Source organism: Prunus avium, chromosome 1 (genome assembly GCF_965620075.1).
Source record: "Prunus avium chromosome 1, drPruAviu1.hap1.1, whole genome shotgun sequence".
NCBI classification, from domain to species: domain Eukaryota; kingdom Viridiplantae; phylum Streptophyta; class Magnoliopsida; order Rosales; family Rosaceae; genus Prunus; species Prunus avium.
In genome coordinates, this window is record NC_142284.1 from 55419704 (window position 1) to 55430262 (window position 10559).

A 10559-nucleotide genomic window follows, 5' to 3' on the forward strand; every position below is an offset into this window, starting at 1 on the left:
ACAATAATATTTGGAATTTTTGAAATCTTATTGGACTTATTTTTTTTTTTTGGAATCGTATTGGACTTGAGTTACTACCGTGGGTTGTATACAATTTTCCTTTTTCAAAATAATTAACGAATTTAAGAAGGTGATTTCAAACAAACATTTAAAAAAAAAAAAGATTTTACAACCATTAGTGTAGGGTAGTTAATTAGGGCATTGTGCTACAGTGCTAGTGTAGTTTTGTTGTGGTACATTTTTTCCGTTGCAAATGGTATCTTGTACACACCCTATAGTCTGTATAAAAGAAAATCCAAATTTCCAGCGAAAAACCAACATATGCCAATAAAACGCTACACAGCTAAATAATCTTATCAACCAGATGTCTAGACTTGATTACAAATCTGAGTTTTCACTTATTCTAACCGGGCGCCTTCGAATTATTTTCTCAACTTCTCCTTCATTCTGTCAACTGCGGCCCTAAGAGTTCCTTCATCTTTGCAGAAGGTAAATCTGACTAGATTCTTTCCATCTTCTGGGTTTAAGTAAAACACACTGGTTGGGATTGCCACCACCCCAACTTCCTTGATCAGATACTCACAGAAAGCAACATCATTTTCCAGTCCAAAAGGAGTGTGATCTACAACCACAAAGTAGGTGCCACTTGATGGATACACTTTGAAACCTGCAGCCTTCAATCCCTCCACCAAAATCGCCTTCTTTGCCTGGTAATCTCTTTTCAGCTCCACATAGTAGGAGTCTGGGGCTCTGAGAGCTGTTGCAGCAGCCCACTGCATTGGAGTGGAGGTAGCGAAAGTGAGATAAGAGTGTGCCTGCCGCACTCCCCATGTCAGGTGTGGAGGAGCTATAGCCCAACCGATCTTCCACCCGGTCAAGGAGAATGTTTTCCCCAAGGAATTCATGGTTACTGTCCGCTCGTACATCCCAGGAAGAGAGGCCAGTGAAATGTGATCCATTTCAAAAGCTAACTTATCGTAAACTTCATCAGTGAACACCAACACATCATTCTCAATGCAGAGAGATGCAATTTCATTGAGTTCCTCTCGAGTGAACATTTTTCCAGTAGGGTTATGAGGAGTATTTAGAAGAATTGCACGAGTATTTTTTGAGATTGTGGACTTGAGCTCATCGATGGGGACAGAAAAATCTGGAGGGCGTAAGGTGATGCCTTTTACTATAGCACCAGCCATGGATAGAGTGGCTTCATAAGAATCATAAAAAGGAGCAAAGAGTATAACCTCATCACCAGGATTTATCAAGCCCAGCATAGTTGCCGCAATTGCCTCGGTGCACCCAGAGGTAACTGTAATTTCCTTCTCAGGGTCCACAACAAGTCCAGTATCTTTCTTGAATCGCTCAGCAATGGCAGAGTTTAAGTCTGGAACCCCATATCCACGAGCATATTGATTCTTCCCATCTATGACGGCCTGAATTGCTGCTTCCTTTACAAACTCAGGACCATCAAAGTTGGGGAAGCCTTGCCCAAGGTTTATGGCTCCATATTTAATGGCGAGACTACTCATTTGCGTGAAGATTGTCGTCTTGAATTTTTCTAAGCGCTTTGCCACCTGACAAACAAAGACCAAAACATTAGGGAGGCTTAAACTCTGCAACTGTTGATCAACTCGAGGAAGTAGTATATACAAATGTAGCTCAATCATATATGAATATGCAACATGCCGGATCAAAACAGACATGGTATAAGTCAATGATCACCGCCTATATTTCACCTCAGTTGGATACCACTTTTCCCATGACATTGTCACCTAGGACCCCCAGCCAATTACTTGGCACTACAGACATGTCAACAGCTTTTGGAAGCAGCCATGGACTGATATATAGATAGAAAAAGCAACAATTGAATATACTGTATGAGGCACGACTAAAGTCTTTATAGAGGAAAACTGAAGTCCAAAAGGCAGGAAAAAGGGATGGAAAAAAAGAGGGATAGCCTATAAGAATAAGCAAAAGAAGATAAAAACTCACCAGGTTGCAAACTAACAAATTAGGAGGCATAAAACTCCACCCTCTAATATCAAAGCAGCTGTATTATAACATAGTTGTAAAACCCAGAATGACTGCACTATAACTCTAATTAGTGACCACTAATTGTCATCTTACTTAATGCTTTATTTTTATTATTTCCACCACTGTTTAGTTTTTACTCAACACATTTGACCTTACAGTTGACAGAACAGGCACTTCATTCACTTGAGATTAAAAATGGAATCTTGGACTCTGTCACATTAAGCATATACATCACTGATAAGTTATAACCCATTATCCAATGGTAAACTTATATTATAATATAAGTGCATCGTGTAATTACATTATTATTATCATTGCTTCAGCAGAATTAAGTTACAAAACATACTTGGATTGCTGTCAATTCCTTACAATTGAGTTTCAGGTGGTTTCTTAAGCAGCCTCACATCACTTATTTTTCTCCACATTTCTTTTAAAAACACTTAAAATTAAAAAATTAAGAAAATGTAACAAAAAATAGTTAGACATCGCAGTACAGTGGCTACAGCCTGACAATCATTCTACAAGCATTGAGTAAATTGTAAACAAAATTCAAGTTCACCAGACAGATCCTACTGCATATCATAAGAAAACCTATGAATTTCTACATACCTAAGGCATCTCATCCAAACTATACAAAAAATAAAAAACTAAAAATGAAGCCTTTTGGCTATGTGTAAATTACCCAATAACTAAAAGCCCCAAAACCCAATTCCATTCAAACCACGACCATTTACAGTACGCCATGAAATTAAGCACAAATTGGGTCCATGACATACCTGTAAAGGCTGCTGGGTCTTCTGGATCGACTCGCTTTGACCTGAAACGACATCGTTCTGGGTGGAAACGGTGGACATGGTGGCTGAGAAAGATGGGCGAGGAGTGGCTGCTGTTTTAGTCTTAACAAATCTAAAGTCTGCGCACAAATGCTTGGACAAATTTATCAATGAGGAAGAGCCGAAGCGCATTTCATTGGCTGGCCAGGTGCATTGAATCTGCATGATAAAAAACCACAATGGCAACGAAGGCAAAAACAGTCTCCAAAAGTGAAAGGGTTTCTATTCTAAGCGATGGTGAGAGCCAGATGTGCACGACTATTTTGGTGAGAGAAATTCTTTTGGTTCGGAAAGGCTAAAATGAGGAGGTTGAGTGAGGAACTTATTTGAGGAAGTGAAATCTCACCATCAACAACCAAAAACAAAGTACATGGGGGGTGCATTGGGGGGTCCACACCTCTTTTGATGGTGAGATGTGCCTCCTCAAATAAGCTCTTCACTCTACCTCCTCATTAAAGAAGCTCCCCTTTTGGTTTGCCGGGAATGGTTTCGTAGTCACTGGCCCAAATCCAATGATGTAAATTTAGTGGACTACTAAGAATTTTTATTGGATACGCATGGATCATGCTGCTATGCATGAATAAATAATTCAATTTTTAAGGTTTGCTACAAACCCATTGTGGTTATGGGCCTACTACCATGTGGGTACAATACAAAGGCGTACTTTGTCCGACTTCACCAAAACGAACAAAATCAAGACTACCACACCTCACTTAGAGTCCGTTTGGCACTGCTTTAGATAGAAAATGCTTTTATGATTCCAAATCACTTGTTTTTCTGTCAAATATACTGTTAGTTACATTTCACTCACATAAATCAGCCATTTTAATGCTCTATGGAGTTGCAAGCCGGTGCTACTAGGCTCGATTTTTTTTATTACAGTTTAATTTAGGTTATTTTAAAAGAACACTAGTTTACAAGGCTTCAATTTCTATGGCAAACATATAGGGTTGTAGTATGTGGTCCCAATCAAAAGCAAAATGTCAATCTAATTTTAAACAATATCTTAAAATAACATTAATTTGTTTATAATTTCTTCTTGTACAAAATTAGTGACGCTTGGGTTGCTGACCTAGCTCTCTCTCCTTGCTCTCTCTCCCTGTGAAAGAAAAACAAGGGTTGGAGTTTTAGCCGCCACCCCCTTTGGGGGTGGGTGAGTTCCTTTTGCTCTCCACCCTCCCTCCCCTGTCTCTTTCTCACCCCTTCCCTCTCCTCTTGCCCCCTTCTCCTTTCCTTCCCTCGCGTTCCGTCCATTCCTTCCACTCTCCCTGAGTTTTCTTCATCTCTCCCTCTTCTTTTGCTCTGTCTTCGGGCTTTTCTCTTATTTTCACAGGGTGCGGGTGTTTGGGTTAGGGTGGATTCGTTGCTCTCCTGTTTGGCATCTCCGGTAGATCCATTCTGGATCTAGTTTTTCGGGGATTGCATTGGTGATTCGGTGGCTTGGGTGGTTTTCCCCTGTGGCTGCCGCGGTCTACCGAGTTCTTCTCTCGGGCATTTGGTGTCCCCATTTTGCTGGTCCAGTTGCTCTCTCCTTGGATGAGAGCCGGTGACGTCGTTCGAGCATTCCCTGCTTGTATCGAAGGCTTCATGCCTCCTATCTGTTTAGATCCCTCATTTCTCCTTCATTCCATCTCTCACAGAGCTGTTCTTTGGCCGTTGTCATTTCAGTTGCTGGGTCTCCCTTGGTGCGTCGGTGCTTACGATTCCGGCGAAGATGCGATTTCTTGGGTTGTTGTTGGTCAAAACCCAGATCCCCCCACTTCCCTTTCGAACCGAATTCATCATCCGGATTCAACGGACAACTCAAAACGCGAGCTCTCGCGTACCCCTCGGAAGGTGTGTCGAGCCGCGACAACGTTCCGACTCTGGTGCCTGCACCACCTCCTTCCTGTTACTTGGTTACTATTCTTGTGCCTTTGGACTGCTCTGAGAGTTACTGGCTTTTGGGTTAGATCTGTGATGTGGGTCTGTATTATCTGTAATTTTTCTTGTTTCAATTTGGTGTTGCTACCACATGTTATGTGTGGATTTCGTTTTACTGTTGGCATTATGCCTGTTTAATTTTCTTTCGGACGGGATCATGATCTTCATGCTATGCCTATGCTTTGGATTTAGTTAGATCTGATCCTGTTCTGGTGCTGTTGCGTTTGTCCTTTGCGGGTGCTCCTTACTTGGCCCTGTTGTTGTGTTCCATGCCCTTTTGTGGGTTATCAATGAATTTGCTTTTCGACCAAAAAAAAACAAAATTAGTGACGCATATCTCACATGATTATGAAATCTCACCTGCCTTCTTTGGGCCTGAGATTAAGAAAAACCAACCATTTACAAGACAAAGTCATAGGCCTTGAAGTCACTCGGCCTACAACGGCCTACTACTGAGACTGGCAGCACAGGCAAGTCTAGTTGTTTGGACTTTGGTTGGGCAACTTTTTCTCGTTGAAAATTGGTGATGGATATGTCATAGCATAGGTACGTGGCGCAAGCAGTTCCTGCAATATTACGATTCTGCAGTGAGACGTTAATGGTATCTCTCTCTCTCCTAGGCATTATGACATGATGATAGCAAAAGGTTTCTTCTATATTGCGGTGCTAGGCCCTAATAATTTATAGATGGAGTTAATTATTTATTCTATTTTTGGTTGAAAGCAGGGCAAAGCCCAATAAGATATAAATGAACAGTCCCTACATTGGTTTTTATATTTTCTCTAATACCCAAATGAGTTTCATAATGTGTACATAGCCCAAACAACGTCATAGTTAATTAGATTTGCATAACAATCTTGCAATTTGCTACTAAAATAATCTATAAATATTGGGTTTTTAATATAAAATTTGTCTCTCTCGATAAATTATATCATTTTTAAACATTGGGCTCATGGCCTGTTGATGATTCATAGGTGCGTGTGTAGAAATTAGAATCAATTAATTTGTGTATTATTGAAGACGATGTGTATAATTTATTTCTTAGCATATATATACCTATCTCTATATACATAACCAAGTCCAAGTGTACGCATGTATTTTATTATGTTTTGCATGTTAAGATGTAGGGATTATAACCTTAATGATAGAATACTTAATTGCATCCACTTGACTCATTATACAGTCGACCCTCGTTCTCCACCTCACTTGAACATGAGAAGAAGAAGGGGAAAAAAAAAAGGCAATGTTAAGGCATAAAAGAAGTTGAGATTCCAACCCAAAACCAATTGGCAATGAGGGGAGTAGCCCAACTCCTTATAAGCTATTTCTAGGTTTCTCAACTTTCAGATATGGGACTATTTACCTTCACATTCTTACATGCACATTATCATCATTTCAATAAGGTATTATATTCCAAGTACTTAAAATGGTTAATACAACAACAGGTTCATGCAAGATATTTGTAGTTCTAGTGATTAAAAGAATTTGCTTCACTCTTATCATTTGTATAAAAATAAGACACTTTATATTTGTACATATTAAGAATCATCCAAGCAAAAAAGTACTGAGATTACTTTTAACAGATCGGCGTTGTCCTTAGATCGGTACGTTAGTCATTCAACTAATTTCACCGACATCAGCCCCATAACATATTTTAGCATCTCAACCTCCATTTGAGCTCAGACCCCAAGTCGGAAGCACACTTGGAGCCTTGTTTTGGAGTGAAATCCACATGCATTCCCTCAAAACAAACATCATAAAAACCCATCATTTGTATACCAATTTCCCCCTTGCTTTGGTACTATATATGCACTTTGTCACCATGCTCTCAAGATATACTTATTTGCATGCAAAACCTAAATGTCAGAGGCTCTTCGGCTTACACCACACTTCGTTTTCTATACGAGTTGTTAATGGGGAAGAGAGCTATATGTACGTTGTACTTTAGGGTTGTTGTCATCTACAGTTGACGAAATTTCGACGTCAACAATATAAGTTATTTAACTTCCCCAAATTGCCATTAATCTATGGAGATTGCGCACTGCAATGTCTCAGGCTCTCTGAACAATGGTCCAGGTGAACAATTTTCTGGCGACGTCTTACGACATGAGCCTATATAAAATATAGGGTTTGGATGATGAGAGACTAAGAGAGCATCTCAAGCTATTTTTGTCATGTACCATGAAAATCCAAAAGTTAAATTTGTTTAAATGCATATTCTGGAGAATAATCTTTCTTTGCCTACGTCATTTGTCCCATAATTAAGGATGGCTTACACATGGAAGAGATTGGTATGTGCCAACCACCAGCACCTATATTAGTTGTCTCAATCTTTTATTGTGTGTCTAGGTTCAAAACTCAGTTTTATTTTCAAATCTTTGCCGTTTGAAGCTTCATCCCATTTGCTCACTTTTCTTTACTTTTATTTTTAAAATATGGCCAACAAGGTCAACCTAGTAGAAAATGATATTGACTTACAGACTCGAGATCTCAGGTTCGAACCTCCATGATTATTTGGCCTTGTAATTTAGATTATCGCTTGTACTTTAAATATATATATATATATATATATATATATATATATTTGTTTCACTGGTTCTTAGTTATGTGTTTGCTAAAGCAAAACTCCTTCTGTGAGCTAAAGGCCAAATCAAAAATGAATTTTTCAAGAAAAAGAAAAACACAGATATACTTACACACAAACACAGGGGAAAAGTTCTCGGGCCCTAATGTGAACATGGAAGTAGAGGGGGAGTTTTGAAGTCAATAGTAAATGACCAAAGCTGACAGGAATGAAATAGAATATTAACCCATTGAGATGATAGAATATTGAGAGCAAAGTTTTACTAGCTTATTTGCAAGACCTGTGTGTGGGAATGTTTGTTAGTAGTATTTTAAGGAAAATCAACTAAAGAGACAAAGGCTATTTACTTTCCTTTTCAGAGACTAACAAATTAGTTCTTTATTTTTATTATTAGCGTAAACAACTGACGATAACATTTAACATATATTTCTAGCTTACGAAAGTTACATGTATAACAAGCTTTGAAAACGTACCTTATATTTACAAGTACATTGGGCAACTGCACTTTTTTTATATTTACAAATGTCCTTCACATTATTCTCAAGAGAACCATGTTTTTTTTCTTGAAACTTTAAAAAGTCCCAAACACAACAACGTAAGACACACTTAAAAGAGCTCAACTACACTGGCTTGAAACGAAATCCCAAATTTGTGTTTGGTTACAATTTTGACCAACATTTGGTTCAAAACTTTGCTACAATTTGAAAACCAAGTTGAGGGTTCTAGGGACTGGGAGCTAAATTGGGAAAGAAGAAAGATCAGCGAGAGAAAAAAACAAACAGGGGGCTGAAAAGCAAATAAAGAAGTTGAAGAAGCTAATTGACACAATCAAATTCTGGGGGTGACGTCCAAATAGAAGCTGATAGTAAACAACGAGACTTCCAACCTAAAACCAGCCTATGATTGCCCACCTCCTCCACCCTATAACCATCATTAAATAAACCCAACAGGAGCTTTGCTTGACAATGATTGGCAAAGGTTATTGGCATTGGCTTAAACCCTACCGCACCTAACCACTCCGACCAAGAGCAACCCACCTCCCCGTTGGCACGATATATTCGGGACAATGACCCGGCTATTCGGGGCCCCAAGAACACTCTCTCAACTAAGGCCCGAGCCCTACTTTGCATGGGGAACCCGGCCTCGAGTGAGTCGTATACTGCTGAGTAGTGGTACAATGAGTCCATGAAGCGGGCCACAAAGCCTCCGTCTCCCGCCGGCCGGACCTCTTCTTCTACCAAAGTCACTAGTCTCGGGTTCAGGGCCTTGGCTCCGGATAAAAACGAAGCAATCGAATCCGGAGACCGGTAACTAAAATGTGGGAGGTTTAGCATGCAATTGATCACTAAGGCCTCTCCTTTGACCAACTTCAGAGCGGACGGTCGAAATGTCTCATCTGAATCCAACCTACATTGATGAAACGAAAAAGGTTGACTAATTGACGCGGCAAATGCGGTCAAACGGCGGCCTGTCTCTTGGATGGTCCCGATTGATCTCCTCCCACTCCCACCCCTCGACAACGCCGTGATCCTAAGATGCGGGGTTGGTGGGCCATCCTTCCTGGATACCAAGGCCTGCATCAAAGAGGCCCATTGGATCCCCTCCATGATGTCATAGTCCACAACATGGACCCGCCTATCATGGACCACAGCCTCTAGAATCGCCTGATTGGCTGTGAAGTGCCCAAACTTAACATATGGCGACATATCCTGGAGCAGCTGAAACGCAGCGATCACGTCCGTCGGATGGTGTCCATGATCGCGGTGGGCCCCATTCCCAATCAAATGCTTACCCTGAACACCCCCTGCGCCTTCTAGCAAACCCTGAAGGGCCTCAGTAAAATACGCCGCCAGCCTCTCCATGTTAGTACCGTCAGTTGGAGAGACCAACTCCTTGAGCCGAACCAATATCACCCGAGCCAGATCTCGGCTCTTGTTTGCGCCGGTCAAGGCCTCAGCAGCCGCCATCAGCAGATGGACGAGCCGAAGCCCCTTCGAGTCCTCGCCGTTAGCGCCTCCGTCTTCTTCCGTTAGCATCATAATTTCGCCCGACGACGTGGTATCGTTAGACGCTTCTAATTCGTGAACCTCGTCCTGCGCCGACGACGAGTTCAGCTCATTGCCGTCCTGGTCCTCCATCATCGACTCGATGAGCTCGTGGAAATCGTCGCCGGCGAGCTGGTCCGTCGGAGCCAGCGCGTCCCAGTCGACCACCGGCGACCAGTCGTACCAGTGATCGGAGGACATGGTGTTGGTGGTGGTGCTGCTGCACCCAGATAAATCCAGATCGAACGCATGCCCACCAAATGTTTGATCAATGGCCATAGCCATAGCTGAACTTAATAGCAACTGGGTCATGCGAGTTGGGTTAATGGGTCTTAGTTGGGTGATGAAGAAATGGTAGATTTAAAGAGGGATTGGAGAGAAGAAGGAGCTAGAGCCAGAGACAGTTTGGAGTATGTAAGCTAATAATTAAGAGTTTAATTATCGACTAATTGATGGGCTTATCTGATCATCAACCCAAGGTTCAGTTTGGTTTTATACACTGCAGGTCTTAATCATGTTTGATTAATTATATGTTTAAAGACTTTTTGCTCTGCTGCCCCCTAAGTTTTAACATTCTTAACTTTCAACCCCTAATTAATTTAATTAAATTAAGTAATTGGGTTTTGGGTATCTTTTTTAGTTAATCATTTCATTTTAATATATATATATATATATATATATATTTATTTATTTATTTATTTATTTTTACTTCAATGTATTATATAGGCTCTCTCCTAGCAGCCTAAACAAACAACCCTAAGAAACACAAGATTCTTAATGCGTGTGGCCAACACAAGATTCTTTGCATCCATTTCAATCACAATTTAAGGAAAGAAAATTTGAGAAACATTATGATGTAACAATAAAGTTCGAATTACAATTCCAGGGTTTGGTGAAAACAAAAGTTTATTTTTTATTTTTATTTTTTAGTGAATTAAACTTCAATTCAAATTCATGACATCGTTTTGGTTTGATTGATGTAATCGGATTGGATGAGGTAATAAGTTCACCAAATACAACTCTTTCCTTTCCACTCATTGTTAGGTTCAATTAGTTTTTCTACAAAATAAATTCACATATTACAAGTTTTGTGTTAAATGGGGTTTCAACAATGCTGAAATTAGATGTTCATTTGCAAAGTTG

General features: G+C 40.3%; 2 protein-coding genes across 2 annotated transcripts; both read right to left on the reverse strand.

Annotated features, from left to right (window-relative positions):
* Positions 1-280: 280 nt before the first annotated feature.
* Positions 281-3129, reverse strand: LOC110753440 (Pyridoxal phosphate (PLP)-dependent transferases superfamily protein). Its single transcript, XM_021954355.2, has 2 exons — positions 2808-3129; positions 281-1571 (listed from the first exon to the last, which is right to left on the reverse strand). Exons 1-2 carry the CDS (start codon positions 3027-3029, stop codon positions 423-425), a joined length of 1371 nt encoding a protein of 456 aa, XP_021810047.2. The 5' UTR covers positions 3030-3129; the 3' UTR covers positions 281-422.
* A 4667-nt stretch (positions 3130-7796) lies between these two features.
* LOC110753716 (GRAS family transcription factor) lies at positions 7797-9858 on the reverse strand. The gene has a single exon (XM_021954666.2). The coding sequence runs from the start codon at positions 9726-9728 to the stop codon at positions 8187-8189; it is 1542 nt and encodes a 513-aa protein (XP_021810358.2). The 5' UTR covers positions 9729-9858; the 3' UTR covers positions 7797-8186.
* Positions 9859-10559: the final 701 nt, after the last annotated feature.

Bases quoted from the DNA above. Each gene is read 5' to 3' on its own strand.
- LOC110753440 (XM_021954355.2), bottom strand. From the start codon at position 3,029: ATGCAGATTCAATGCACCTGGCCAGCCAATGAAATGCGCTTCGGCTCT. The intron at 1,572-2,807 runs GTATGTCATGGA...TTTGTTTGTCAG, and splicing joins AGACCCAGCAGCCTTTACAG to GTGGCAAAGCGCTTAGAAAA.
- LOC110753716 (XM_021954666.2), bottom strand. From the start codon at position 9,728: ATGACCCAGTTGCTATTAAGTTCAGCTATGGCTATGGCCATTGATCAA.